This window comes from Trichechus manatus, unplaced genomic scaffold (genome assembly GCF_000243295.1).
Source record: "Trichechus manatus latirostris isolate Lorelei unplaced genomic scaffold, TriManLat1.0 scaffold00080, whole genome shotgun sequence".
NCBI lineage: Eukaryota > Metazoa > Chordata > Mammalia > Sirenia > Trichechidae > Trichechus > Trichechus manatus.
This window is the reverse complement of record NW_004444016.1, coordinates 1,962,188-1,977,831: the sequence shown is the minus strand read 5'-3', so window position 1 is coordinate 1,977,831 and position 15,644 is coordinate 1,962,188. Positions and strand designations below refer to the sequence as shown.

The following is a 15,644-nucleotide window of genomic DNA, read 5'->3' as shown; positions in this document are numbered from 1 at the left end:
ATTTTCTAATGTTGAACCCTCCTTGCATACGTGGTATGAATCCTACTTGGTCGTGGTGTGTTATTTTTTTGATATGATGCTGAATTCTATTGGCTTGAATTTTGTTGAGAATTTTTCATTTAGCAGATATTTTTTGAGGGCCCACTCTGTACCAGGTCTTGTATAGGTGCTGGGAGTTTAGAATGGGTGCTGCCATTTCAGTGGGGGAGAGAGACGACACATAAGCAAACAGATGGAGAAGAGTTGCTGATGGTGCTGTGGGCTACAGGGGAAGAAGACACTGGTGGGGGCTGATATAACCAGGGTGATCAGGGAGATGTCATCTGAACAGCTGTTAGGTGAGCAAAGAAGATGAGAGTGTGAGCCAGGCAGGTACGTGAGCACCTCAGCTTCGAGGAGACGGAGCAGCAAGTGCAACGCCCAGAGGCAGGAACATGCCTGGGTGCTCGGGGGCTAGTGAAGAGGGCTGTGGTGTGGTGGCAGTGGGTGGGGAGAAGTGGACATTCCTGGAGCATTTTGGCAGGTAGAGCCAGCAGGATTCCTACACCCTGGAGGCCACAGGCAGCCCACAAGCCAAGCCATCTGGAGGCATGTGCTGAAGGCCTGCGGGGTCTGTGAGGTTCCAGGTTTATTCTCATCTGGCGGCTCTCCCACCTGCCACCAGGGCTGAAAGGGGTCCCTATCTCTCTGTGATCTGTGGCTCCTGATCTCCTGGGGGGGAATGGTGCTCAGTCTGCTGGTGACTTGCTTCTATTCTTGTCCCTCTCTCTTTCTCCTCCCTCCTGAACTCTCCCGGTGCTCCTCAAGATAAAGGTACTTGGAGCGTGCATGTCTGGGTGCATGCATGTTCTCATGCCACATGGACCTTATGCATGTGTATGTGTGCATGTGTGTGCACGCTCGTGTGGATGGCAGCATGGGCCTGTCTGGGGCTAGGGCTGTGGCTGGGGGGCTTTGTGTTGTAGGCTGCCATGCAAGGGAGTCCAGGGAGCTGGGAGGGGGTAGCATGGGACCTGCAGCACAGTATGGGGAGAGGTCAAGTCAAAGTAGTGGGGGTCACCGGGGAGGCCCCAGGGCTCTATAGGGGGCCCATCTCCAGTCACCCCTCACAAAGGAGGTTCTTGGGGTGGTCTGTGTGTGCAGAAACCTAGGGGTAGTCCCAGCCATGCTTCCTACCCCAGGCCTCCAGAACAGTGCCCAGCCCCCCAAGTTCCACATCTTCTGGGGTCCAGATCCTGGAAGCAGCACCCCTCTTGGAGTCCTTTGGTAATGCGAAAACCGTAAGGAACGACAACTCCAGCCGCTTTGGGAAGTTCATGGAGATCTTTCTGGAAGGGTGAGTGGGTAGTGGAAGGGGCCCCTGGGAAGTCTTGGCCTTGCACTACACCCCATACTCAGCCACAGACCCTCAGAGCCACCCCCAACCTGACGCCATGTGAGCTGACCTGTGTTCTCACCTCCAGGGGCATGATCTCTGGTGCCATAACTTCCCAGTACCTGCTTGAGAAATCCAGGATTGTGTTTCAGGTGGGCCAGTGTCTCCCCAGCCCTGTGTGTTGGGGCGGGAGGGGCTGGTATGGATATGCAGAGCTGGCACGTGGTGGGCTTGGTACATGCTGAGTTTGTGAATAACCATGTATGTGTGTGTACATGTGTATGTGTGAGCATGTGACTTCCTCCCCCTACATACATCTCCTACCACCTTGGGCTCCTTGCTGTTTCTGAAGCAAACCAGGCATGTGCCTGCCTCAGTGCCTGTGCACCTACTGTTCCTTCTTCCCCCTGCTACTCACATGGCCAAATCCCTCACCTCCTCCAAGTCTTCCCTGAAACGTCACTAGCTTTGCTCCGAGAAACATCCCTGACTACCACACCCCACCAGAACTCCCTGCCCCTTCCCATGCTTTAATTATCTCCGAAGCACTTAGCGCCATCTGACACATGTTATATTGTAGAAAGTGACTCCACTAACAGACTGACTCGGTGCATTCTTGGTGTTCCTGTTGTAGGGGAACAACATCACAAAGTCTAGTAAAGCAAAAAGAAAGCTTTATTTGGCATATATTCAAAAGGGCAGAAGTGGGAAGTGGACAACCATGCTGCCATAGTCATGTCTGCCTGAGTCCAAGTAATATTACAGAATAGACAAGAATGGGAAAATGGACAAGCATGCTGCCACAGCCATGTCTGCCCCGAGTCCAAGGGATATTTCCGAATAGACAAGAATGGGAAAATGGACAAGCATGCTGCCACAGCCATGTCTGCCCGAGTCCAAAGAATATTACAGAATAGGCAAGAGTGAGAAAACAGACAAGCATTCTGCCACAGCCATGTCTGCCCTAGTCCAAAGACCATTACAGAATCATCAGTATATATTAACATTACAAATGGGCAAAACCATTTAAAGCTTCACCTTTTCAGATTGCCTAGAAACTGTGATCCTACATTTTGAATCGTCTTTCTTAACAATCATTGGTACAGGGTTCAGTAACAAGAGTCAGGAGGTTCTTCATTGGTCCAACAAATTTCTATTCACTAAATGCTAATAGAGAAAGATAAGAGTAGAAGGTCTTTTGTGTTCTGTTTGATTGGCTTTATGTGAAAGTTTCCTTAAAAGGTATTTTCCAAGATTATCTTAGCTGTTGAATTTATACCTCAGGGCCCAGCCGATGTGTCCCGGTGAGTCCCTGTAAGCCCAGCCCCAGCTGGGTCACATTCTCTATGCTTAAGGAGAGGGAATAATAACTCCAATATTATTTCCTAAATCATTCCCTCCTTTTGATCAGAGATTGGAGGTAACACATTGATGATCAATACCTGGACTTAGTCGAGCCCCTAGATGGCAGCCATTGCAGGCTTTTTAAACTCACGGTGCTGGTTTTCCACTGGATACCATCTGGTTCTTCACCAGGATCTTAAGTAAGAGCAATGTTCTCATCAGTCACATTGCCAGAATGAGCAGACTCAATGTACGTCAACATTTTAGCCCAAGGCCTTCTTTCCCTTTTAGGTGTGTAAGACAATAGAGGATAAATTGTATTATGCTTAATACCGTCAGGATGTAGACTAAGAATATTACTATTCCTTGCAGTACTGATTTAGCCCGTGTACTTATTCGTGATGGTAACCAACCAAACAAATCTGGTATTTGTAAGAGTGTTACAGTGTGTAACCAAGTAGCTTGCTCTCCTGTGTTACTTATCCAGATGTAACAAGAGATACTTGCTACAGCACAAACTACACTAATAAAAATACCTAAGGTTATTCTTTTATCTCATGTCAGCTTGGCTTAATGAGGTCAGACATCGCTGTTGTGCTTCCATCCCTCTTAGCATCTTTGCTATTTGTCCCATAGCAATTGACAAATTTCTTAAAGATTTTTCCACTTCAGGTATACCGTAAGTAGGAATTAGAGCTACCAACCATATCCTGAGTGTTGGACCAATGGGTTTTCTTCTGACTTTCATTTTACAATGTGTAACAAATTAACATTACCTTTCCAATATTTACTAGCATCATTACTATGAATATCTAAAGATAATCCTAAAGTTTCCAAAGTGCATTGTCCACGCATTCGTCAGTAATTTAAACAAGCGATTTCCCATGTAAATTCACTATCAGTTGGAAAGGATCATCTAAATTAGCACAGTTGGATCTACCACACAGAAACATATATCCATAAGGAGTACACAAAGTTTGTGAAGAGGAAACAGAAAATAGAGAAAAATTTTACATGTGACAACAAAGTTTCCATTAGAGAATTCATGATTAGCAAGATAATACAGGATGGACTTCTCCTTTTGGAAGTCTTCAGTTAATCTCTTTAAAACATACTAAGTGTTCTCCCTGAGGGCAGGCTGTTCCTCCATGGTTTATCTATTAACAGTCATGGGTCACTTTCTTAGAAGCAGAAGTGGAAACCTAAGACAAAATGGAGTCTGAGCCATGAGGTCGATCTCCTCTGAGAACGTGGTTTCTTTAAGAGACATAATTTTCTGCATCGTAAGAGGGTGACAGTTTGATTACAAACATTAGACAGGTATTTCATACGACATTCTCTTAAAGACTGATTAAACGAATTACTTATTTACCTTAAACCTAACTCTCAGTCTGATCTTTGAAGTTTCCTAAAACAGATTGAATTCTTCAAAAAATAGCACAATGCCCAAAGCAAAATTGTCTTACTAGTTTATCTGGACCATTGTTTGACTCAAAGTGTCTTCAGGAACCAGTTTTTTTCTCAAAGCTCGAGGTTCAAAAGGACACCCCAAAGGCAATGTCCTGTGTGGGTTGCCTCAACCTCCATGAAAACCAGAAATCTGGATTCCAGGAGAATTACATACAACTCTCTCATCATTCTTTCCTTTGGATCATGATCTTGCTATAGAATCTTTTATCAAAAATGCCCAACAAATGGTAACTGGGCATCACCTGGTTTTTAAGATCCAGGCACCATACAGCAAACTAGGAAGTAAAACAGAAACACTAATGATAATATTAGGCCACTTGTCTGAAATAACCAATGGAACCACGACCCTAAGGTCTCTGAACTAATGAAACAAATCTCATAAGGTGTTTGTTTATGCATAAGCAGCATCAGTAACTGCTTTTCATGTGCCTCAACAGCAACTATATTCTGCAAAACCTCAGATTGAGTATTAATATAAATACAGCAACATTTATCTATTAAGGCACAAAACTGTTTCTTGGGAGAACTAATAGGAAATCTAATGCTGTTCTATTTTGTAAAATCATAGCTCAAATTTCAGACACTTTTCTGGTTATTTACAACTTTGCTAAGTTTACCAAGTTACAATATCTAAACCCATTAGGTAGATAATTTAGGAGAAAGGAAAATAGTTTCTTATATCCAGAAATTAGGACCTCAAAACATCAGCAGCAGTCCCACATAAAACCCATAGTTTCCATTAGTTTACTCAGTCTTATTTAATTTCTGTTCCGTATGGTTCTGGATCAGCTGCAGTCTGTGAACCTGTCAGCTTCTGCATAAGAGTTCTGGAAATCTTGATTGAGTCTAGTCACGGTCTTTTTCCAAAGTTGAATAAAGTTCATCTTTTTGTTGACTTATTTTCGTCAAATGTTTTCAGCAAATCAGCAAATTAAAAACTTATCTGCAGATGACAAAACTTAATATGGCCATGATTAATGCATAAACATAATATTCTTAATAGTAAAAGACCTGATAGAAATTAATTATAAGCAAATAAAATAAGTTACAAAGAAACTTTAGATAAAAAATATTTCTAAATGTAACCTTTAACTGTATTCAAAGAGCTTCAGATATAATGCATAATGATTTTGAGACAAAATACCATATAGTCAGGATATACCAAGAATATACCAAGATTATAAAATCTCTAAATACCTGAATAGTAATAAGAAAACTTCATAGGTAAATGATATGACTTCCCTAATCAAACCATTGGCGTTGATAATGCTAGATTCAAAAAGATAAAGTTGGGACCAAGTTAACAGCAAAGAAACAATATCGGTCACTCTGAAGCAATACTTAAGTTATTTAACCAAAGATCTTAAAGTATAAATCTTAGCTTTCCTAAAAGCCATGTGGCTTACTATTCAGACTCAGGAATCTTATTCTAATGAGAGGCAAAACCTTTGTTTTCCAGGCAAATTACACAAAGAATAAATTAACCCTTTAACTCAGAAATTAAAGAAAATTTTGTTATTTTAAATGCAAGAAACCCAATTCTTTGTTTTATATACTACTTAACATTAAAACTCCTAAAAATCTCATAAATTAAACCATTAAACTTTAGTCAGATGAAACTTGACCTTATCAAATAAATTTCTTTTGCAATAAACCTCTTAAACATTGCCTTTGTTGCATATCCTTATAGTGCATCCCTTTAAATGACAAAGATGAACACACTCATTAGCAGACTTAAATGTATATATATGTCTGTTCTTTCTCTTGTGGCATAAAAAGCCAAAGTATATAAGCTTAAATTATGACAAATATCTATTAACTGAATTTAACATCTGTAAGTTACCTAAAATGTCTTTGGAATTATTTTAAGCCTGTATATCATAAAATGTAACTGTTGTTGAAAGAAAAGTCTATTTAAACATTCTAAGATTTCATTCAGCCTTTACTACTTATATTTTTCCCAATCTAATTTTAGCCCTTAAAGATTTTATCAGGTGGTTTTGGAAATCACAGAGTCTCTGCTCAGTTGACCAATTCATTGATATGGATATAACCTTAAATGTCTGGCTAGGAGTGGAAACATTTTTCCAGGCCACTTCAGGTGTGTATCATTGTGATTCCTGTTGTTGGACTTCTTAGAGTTCCCCTGTAATAGAACTTGTTTACAGCTCTATGATTAGGATCCACTCAATTTCTGATAACTATAGCAGAGCAGCAATTTTTCTTATCTTTTGTCTCAAAAGAGTCTCCACCTAGCTGTAAAGGGTCTTTCAAAAGCTTCCCTGGAGCTATACGACCTTGGAGACTGGGGGTTGGGGGCTGAGGAGGCCTGATGGTGCCCTGCCCTCACTCTCTTGACTCATGTAAGACATTTACATATGTTTAAATGGATGGAGGCATTTTGAAAGGCTATCTACCCAATAAATACCAAAGCTTTTTAGCCATTTTGTAAATGAATCCATCAATTCTTGGCTAGCAAGCCTGGGGCTGGGGGTGTCATCCCAATTCATTTACATATGTTTAAATTGACCTAGGAATTTTGAAGGGCGAAAGATAACTAATTTCTTTTTTACTGTTCTGGAACTGCTACTTTTACTTTAAGACAAAACTATCCTTTTTCCTTAAATAAAACACATTTCATATAATATTTAGCTTAAGTTACTTAGGAAGGTTTCACTTTTAAGATTGACATAGTATAAAACATAAAGATCTTAGTATACTTTTCAAATAGACCAATTTATATCAAAGTTTCTTTAAGTAGTTACTAAAAGTCTAAATCATAAGGCAGACACAAGACGCAATTTTTTCTGGATGAAGAAAGAACTAAGGTTCTATGACTAGCCTTACAAAAAACACCAGTTCTTAGCCATAGCCACCAATCTAATACAAGACAAAATTAGACACAATGCTCTAGAGCAGAAGCAAGCTCTCAGGACAAAAGGAGACAGAAAGACCACATAATCTCACCAGATAATACCACACAAAACAAGGATATGGGGATCCTAGTTTCTTAGAAGTGTATATAGCAATTTTTGGTAAGACCAACTTGATTCAATGGAAAAAACAGGTTCTGGATAAAACTTATTAACTTGCCAGAGCCTCAGATGGAGGAATATTAGACCTTTTGACAAAACCTGAGCATCAAGCAAAATTTCCCTAAAAGAAAGAAATGACAACACAAATGACGGCTCATTTTCCCAAAGTGGTCACTGAAATTCCAAATTACTTCTAGTATACTCAGTTTATAGTGTTTTTAAATATGAAACCCAAACCAGTGTCTCAGCAGTAGGGGGAAAATTCAGGCTCATTTATCAAAGATGTTAAGCAATAAAGTTCAAGCTTTTGATTTCCTTCCTTTTGAACTTAATTCATTCTGCTGGCTAGAGACCTAGTCTCTTATTTTAGACCTTAAATAGACTAGTTCTTCCAATTGGAAAGTACTTTAAAGTTACCAGTGATTTTAATTTTAACATTGTAGTTCTTTATTGAGAAACTATCATAAAACAGGTACGGAACTACCACTTCTCCCTTAAATTTCATAACACAAGTCAGGAGCTGCCATCACCCCCTGAGAATTTGGCAACACAGGCAAGAGCTGCCACCTCTCCCTGCAAATTTGGCAAAGCAGAGCACTATTTTCCAGGTTTTCTCTCAGCCATAAAAAGGCCAGAATTTTGCAGCTTATAGTGACTCAAAGCTCTTTGAAAATAGAATTACCTCTTTAATGTTTCAAACACCCGAATGCGGACCTAAACTGCAGTTCAGTTAAAGAGTTACTAAATGTCACTCTTAACCAAATGATCAAGCAAAAATCTAAGAAAGATTCTCCTTAATCAAACAACTGTTTTTTCAAACAAATATGCTGAACAAAACTTAAGAATATATGAGAAAGAGAACTAAAAAGAATAAGCAAAGGCTCGTTTTCCGAGAGCACTCACCCCGTTGGTGTTGAAAGGACATGGAGTGTCCAAAAGATAGGACCTCTGTTTGCTAGCTTCTACTCCGCAGTCCAGGTCTCCTCGAGGTTGACTGGATTCGTAGCTTCAGAATCCTTGACGACTAAGCCATTAACTGTTGTAGGGGAAAAACTTCACAGTCTAGTAAAGCAAAAAGAAAGTTTCATTCGGCATATATTCAAAAGGGCAGAAGTGGGAATCGGACAACCATGCTGCCATAGCCATGTCTGCCTGAGTCCAAGAATGTTATAGAATAGACAAGAATGGGAAAACAGACAAGCATGCTGCCACAGCCATGTCTACCTGAGTCCGCAGAATGTTACAGAATAGGCAAGAGTGAGAAAACAGACAACCATGCTGCCACAGCCATGTCTGCCCGAGTCCAAAGACCATTACAGAATCATCAGTGTATATTAACATTACAAATGGGCAAAACCATTGAAAGTGTCACCTTTTCAGATTGGCTAGAAATTGTGATTCTACATTTTGAGTCGTCTTTCTTAATCATTGGTACAGGTTTCAGTAACGAGGAGGGTCTTCATTGTTCCAACAAGTTTCTATTCACTAAATGCTAATAGAAAAAGATAAGAGTAGAAGGTCTTTTGTGTTCTGTTTGACTGGCTTTATGTGAAAGTTTCCCTAAAGGATATTTTCCAAGATTATCTTAGCTGTTGTCTTTATACCTCAGGGCCCAGCGGATGTGTCCCTGTGAGTCTCTGTGAGCCCAGCTCCAGCTGGGTCACATTCTCTGTGCTTAAGAGAGGCAATAATAACTCCAGTATTATTTCCTAAATCACTGTCTGTCTTGCTCTTCACTGTGCCCAAGGGCCCAGGAAGCACCCAGCCCGCCTGGCTGAGTGGCCCATGGGGAGGCTCTGTGTGTGCACACTTGGGCCTGTGAACACACATGTACACAGATGTGTGTGGCTGGTGCACATCAGAGACAGGCTAGCTTTCTCCTAGTTTTCCAAACAAAACCTGGTCCAGAGCCTGCTTTCCCCCACGTATTACTGGCACCCCTCCACTGTCTACCCCACCTCAGTCAGTGTCAGGCTGGGGAGGCCAGCTTGCCACACGGGGTGCCCTGCCTCTTCAGTGGTCCGTGTGTGTGTGTGTGTGTGCGTGTGTGTGTGTGTGCGCGTGTGTGTGTGTGTGTGTGTGCGTGCGCGTGCGCGCGCAGGCCTGTAAGTGGGTCTGTATGTGTGTTCCCTCTCTGGGCCTGGCCACCCCCTGCAGGCCAAAAACGAGCGCAACTACCACATCTTCTATGAGCTGCTGGCCGGGCTGCCCACTCAGCTCCGCCAGACCTTCAGCCTGCAGGAGGCTGAGACCTACTACTACCTGAACCAGGTGGGCACACCTGAGGGCCCCATGGGGCCTGTGGGAGTGGGGGCATGCCAGTGAGGCTGGGGCTAGGCTTCCAGTGGGCACAGCCTTAATCTGCCCCAGGAGCAGGATAAGGGATGCCCCACAGGCCTGGTCTTCCCACCCCCATCACCCCTTGGGCTGAGCAGGCAGCCAACTCATGCTGCCCTAATGGCCAGTGAAGGTGTTGGAGGTTTAGGGAGGGAAAGTGTGGATTTAAGCTTTCCACTGCAGCAAGGGAGGCAGAAGTCTTTGTGGTTCAAAGTGGAAGGCATAGGAGGTCTGCCTGACTGTTCAGTTCTCTGGAGCCTGGAGGGGAACTAGCCAGCCTAGACCTACTACACTTGCCCTCTCTGTGCCTCAGTCTCCTCATCTGTAAAATGGGAACAACATAGTGTCTGTTTCACAGGGCTATAGTGAGGATTAGATGAAGAAATGCCTGTAAGCACTTAGCTCACGAACTGGCATGTAGTAAGTTGTCAATAAACGTTGGCTGCTGTTTTTTGTCATCATTACCATTGGGCTATGACAAAGATCAGAGTGTAATGACCCCTGCTGCATGTAGGCATTCCTCAGCCGTGCTCAGGGTCTCTTGGCACATAAGAATGGAATGCCCTTTTCATAAGGAGAGCTTGAGGGACTGGCTTGGGGTCACACCAGCGGTTGGGCAGAGCAGGGACCTGGAGGGCTTCAGGCTCCCACTCAGGGCCCCTGACCCCTGGCCCTTGCCCTCAACCAGGGTGGGAACTGTGAGATCCAGGGGAAGAGTGATGTGGATGATTTCCGGCGGCTCCTGGCCGCCATGGAGGTGCTCGGTTTCAGTGTCGAGGACCAGGACAGCATCTTCCGCATCTTGGCCTCCATCCTGCACCTGGGCAATGTCTACTTTGAGAAGTACGAGGTGAGAAAAGGCCATAGCCTGCATGGCTCCCCAGCATCTTGGGACAAAGGCCATCTTCTCAGAGGCTTAGCTGCCACCTATCTCTCCCTTTCAGGCTACACTATGCTCATACCATTTGTCCTTTTTTTGCTTGTTTTTTCTTTGGTGGTGTTTGTCTTTTTCTTATTGCTGTATGATAGCTCTTCAGATAGGTTAAGGAAATCAGCCCTTTGTCTCTGATATAAATTGTATATATATTTTGCAGCTTGTCATTTGTACCTTTACCTTCTTTACAGTGTTGTTTTGTTTTGCCATGCAGATTTAAAAAAAATTTTAAGCAGTTCATTTATCAGTCTTTTCTTGTATAAAATTTGGACTTTGCATCATTTTTAGAGAGGCCTGCCTCATTCTGAAATTATAACAGCCTTCTCCCATAGTTTTTTCAAAATATTTTATGGTTTTGTCTTTACATTTAAATCTTCCATTCATCAAGCATTTATCCTAGAGTAAGGTGTGAGGTGGAGATCCAGTCTTTTAAAATATGTTTTATTTATGTCTTTTTATTGAGGTGAATTCATATAACATAAAATTAAGGATTTTAAAGTGAACAGTTCAGTGGCATTTAGTACATTCACAATGTCGTGCAGCCACTACCTCTTTCTAGTTCCAAAACACTTCATTACCCCAAAAGGAAATCCCATATCTATTAAGCAGTTACTCCCCATTCCCCCACTCCAAGACCCTAGCAACCATCAATTTGCTTTCTGTTTCTATGTATTTGCCTATTCTGGATATTTCATACAAATGGAGTCATACAATATTTGTCCCTTTGTATCTGGCTTCCTTCACTTAGCCTAATGTTTTCAGGGTTCATCCAAGTTGTAGCATGTATCAAGACGTCATTTCTCTTTATGGCTGAGTAATATTCCACTGTATGTATATAGCACATTTTATTTATCCATTCATCTGTTGATGGACATTTGGGTTCTTTCTACCTTTTCGCTATTGTGAATAATGCTATGAACATTCATGTACATGTTTTTGGTGTGGACACAAGTTTTTATCTCTCTTGGGAGAATTCCTCAGAGTGGAATTGCTGGGTCATTTAGTTATTCTATGTTTGACTTTTTGAGGAACCACCAAACTGTTTTCCACAACAGCTGTACCGTTTTACATTCCTACCAACATTGTACGAAGATTCTAGTTTCTCTTCATCAACACTTGTTATTTTTCTTTTGTTTTTTATTCTGTTTTTGTTGTTTGGTGCTGTCAAGTTGATTTTGACTCACAGCAACCCTATGTACAACAAAACGAAACACTGCCCAGTCCTGTGTCATCCTCACAGTCATTGCTATGTTTGAGCTCATTGTTGCAGCCACTGTGTCAATCTATCTTGTTGAGGGTCTTCCTCTTTTTTCACTGACCTTCTACCTTACCAGGCATGATGTCCTTCTTCAGGGATTGGTCCCTCCTGATAACATGTCAACACCATAAATCAGTTCTTCTTTGGGCTTCCTTATTCGTTGTCCAGCTTTCGCGTGCATATGAGGCGGCTGAAAATATCCTGGCTTGGATCAGGCACACCTTAGTCCTCAAGGTGACATCTTTGCTTTTCAACACTTTAAAAAGGTCTTTTGCAGCAGATTTGCCCAATACAATGCATCTTTTGATTTCCTGAATGCTGCTTCCATGGGTGTTGATTGTGGATCCAAGTAAAATGAAATCCTTGACAGCTTCAGTCTTTTCTCCATTTATCATGATATTGTTTATTTGTCCCATTGTGAGGATTTTTGTTTTCTCAGTTGAGGTATAATCCATACCGAAGGCTGTAATCCTTGATTTTCACCAGTAAGTGCTTCAAGTCCTCTTCACTTCAGCAAGCAAGGTTGTATCATCTGCATATCACAGGTTGTTAATGAGTCTTCCTCCAATCCTCATGCCACGTTCTTCTTTATGTAGTCTAGCTTCTCAGATTATTTGCTCAAAATACAGATTGAATGAGTATGGTGAAAGGGTACAACCCTGACGCACACCTTTCCTGATTTTGAACGACACAGTATCCCCTTGTTCTGCCCCAGCTATTAAGTGTTCGGGAGTTCCTGTTCTTCACAATGTTACCCATAAATTGTTATGATCCACATAGTCAAATATCTTTGCATAGTCAGTAAACACAGGTAAACATCTTTCTGGTATTCTCTGCTTTCAGCCAAGTTCTATCTGACATTAGCAGTGATATCTCTCATTCCATGTCCCTTCTGAATCCAGCCTGAATTTCTGGCAGTTCCCTGTCAATGTACTGCTGTAACCGTTTTTGAATTATCTTCAGCAAAATTTTACTTGTGTGTGATATCAACGATATTGTTAGATAATTTCTGCATTCCATTGGCTCACTTTTCTTTGGAATGGGCACAAATATGGATTTCTTAAAAGAGAACCTACAGACTGGGAAAAAAAATTTTGGCTATGACATATCCGACAAGGGTGTAATCTCTAAAATCAACAAGATAGTGCAACACCTCAACAACAAAAAGAGAAATAATCCAATTAAAAAATGGGCAGAGGAAATGAACAGACACTTCACCAAAGAAGACATTCAGGCAGCTAACAGACATATGAGGAAATGCTCGTGATCACTAGCCATTAGAGAAATGCAAATCAAAACTACATTGAGATACCATCTCACCCAGACAATAGTGGCACTAATTTAAAAAAAAAAAAAAGAAGGTTGGCGAGGTTGTGGGGAGATTGAAACTCTTACGCACTGCTGGTGGAAAACTATATGGAGCTTCCTTTAAAAGCTAGAAATAGAAATACCATAAGACCCAGCAGTGCCTAGGAATATACCCTAGAGATATAAGAGTATCACACACGAATAGACATATGCACAGCCATGTTCATTGCAGCAGTATTCACAATAGCAAAAAGATGGAAACAACCTAAATGCCCGTCAACAGAAGAATAGATAAACAGATTATGGTACATACACACAATGGAAAACTATGCAACGATAAAGAACAATGATGAATCTGGGAAGCACCTCACAACATGGATGAATCTGGAGGGCATATGCTGACCGAAATAAGTCAGTCACAAAAGGACAAATATTGTATAAGATCACTATTATAAGAACTCAGGAAAAGGCTTACATGCAGAAAAAAGCATTCTTTGATGGTTACAAGGGTGAGAAAGGGAAGGGGAGGGGAAATCACTAACTGGATAGTAGACAAGTGTCAGCTTCGGTGAGGGTAAGGACAACACACAGTATAAGGGAAGTCAGCACAACTGGACCAAAGCAAGAGTATAGAAGTTTCCTAGACACATCCAAACACTTTGAGTGACCAAGTAGCTGGGGCTGGGGCCTGGGAACCACAGTCTTGGGGGACATCTAGGTCAATTGGCATAACATAGTTCCTAAAGAAAATGTTGTACATCCCACTTTGGTGAGTAGCGTCTGGGGTCTTCAAAGCTTGTGAGTGGTCATCTAAGATGCATCCCATCCCATCAGGAGCAAAGGAGAATGAAGAGAACCAAAGACGAAAGGACAATATTAGCCCAAAGGACTAAAGGACCACATGAACCAGAATCTCCACCAGCCTGAGACCAGACGAACTAGATGGTACCCGGCAACCAACAATGACCACTCTGACAGGGATCACAACAGAGTCCCGGATAGAATGGGAGAAAAATGTAGAACAGAATTCAAATTCACAAAAAAAGGCCAGACTTACTGGTTTGACAGAGACTGGTGGACCCCCAAAACTATGGCCCCTTGACACTCTCCTAACCCAGAACTGAAACCATTCCTGAAGCCCACTTCTCAGACAGAGATTAGACAGGCCTATAAAAGAAAAAATAACACACATGAGGAATGTGCTTCAATCAAATATATGAGACCAAATGGGCAACTCCTGTCCAAAAGCAGGAGGAGAAGGCAAGAAGGGACTGTTATGGATTGAATTGTGTCCCCCAGAAATGTTTGTTAAGTTGGCTAGGCCATGATTCCCAGTATTGTGTGGTTGTCCACCATTTTGTGATCTGATGTGATTATCCTATGTGTTGTAAATTCTAACCTCTATTATGTTAATGCCCCCACTTGTCTGTCACTTTTTCGTACTGTGGGGGCTTTCGTGTTGCTGTGATGCTGGAAGCTATGCCACCAGTATTTAATACCAGCAGGGTCACGCTTGGTGGACAGGTTTCAGTTGAGCTTCCAGACTAAGACAGACTAGGAAAAAGAACCTGGCAGTCTACTTCTGAAAAGAATTAGCCAGTGAAAACCTTATGAATAGCAGCAGAACACTGTCTGACGTAGTGCCAGAAGATAAGCCCCTTAGGATGGAAGGCACTCAAAAGACAACTGGGGAAGAGCTACCTTCTCAAAGTAGAGTCGACCATAATGACGTGGTTGGAGTCAAGCTTTTGGTACCTTCATTTACTGATGTGGCACGACTCCAAATGAGAAGAAACAGCTGCAAACATCCATTAATAATCGGAACGCGGACTGTATGAAGTATGAATCTAGGAAAATTGGAAATCGTCAAAAATGAAATGGAATGCATAAACATTGATATCCTAGGCATTATTGAGCTGAAATGGACTGGTATTGGCCGTATGATTGTCCGATTCAAATTGGCCATTTGAATCAGACAATCATATGGCCTACTATGCCGGGAATGACAACTTGAAGAGGAATGGCATTGCATTCATCATCAAAAAGAACCTTTCAAGATCTATCATGAAGTACAATGCTGTCAGTGATAGGATAATATATCCATATGCCTGTAAGGAAGACCAGTTAATATGACTATTATTCAAGTTTACGCGCCAACCACTAAGCCCAAAGATGAAGCAACTGAAGATTTTTACCAACTTCTGCAGTCTGAAATTGATCAAACGTGCAATCAGGATGCACTGATAATTACTGGTGATTGGAATGTGAAAGTTGGAAACGAAGAAGGATAAGTAGTTGGAAAATATGGCCTTGGTGATTGTCTTAGTCATCTAGTGCTGCCATAACAGAGACACCACAAGTGGATGACTTTAACAAAGAGAAATTTATTCTCTCATAGTCCAGTAGGCTACAAGTCCAAAATTCAGGGTGCCAGTTCCAGGGGAAGGCTTTCTCTTCTCTGTTGGCTCTGGAGGAAGGTCCTTGTCATCAGTCTTCCCTTGTTCTGGGAGCATCTCAGTGCAGGAACCTCAGGTCCAAAGGACGGGCTCTGCTCCTGGCACTGCCTTCTTGGTGGTGTGAGGT

At 41.9% G+C, this 15,644-nt stretch overlaps 1 protein-coding gene across 1 annotated transcript in view; it reads left to right on the top strand.

Moving 5' to 3' along the window:
* Positions 1-15,644, top strand: part of MYO15A (myosin XVA) — a 74,899-nt gene that overhangs the window by 15,353 nt on the left and 43,902 nt on the right. Inside the window, exons 7-11 of the mRNA XM_004381004.1 lie at positions 808-813; positions 1,233-1,336; positions 1,464-1,527; positions 9,382-9,495; positions 10,250-10,411. Coding sequence (XP_004381061.1) covers positions 808-813; positions 1,233-1,336; positions 1,464-1,527; positions 9,382-9,495; positions 10,250-10,411 — 450 coding nt within the window. The remainder of the gene's footprint in view (positions 1-807; positions 814-1,232; positions 1,337-1,463; positions 1,528-9,381; positions 9,496-10,249; positions 10,412-15,644) is intronic.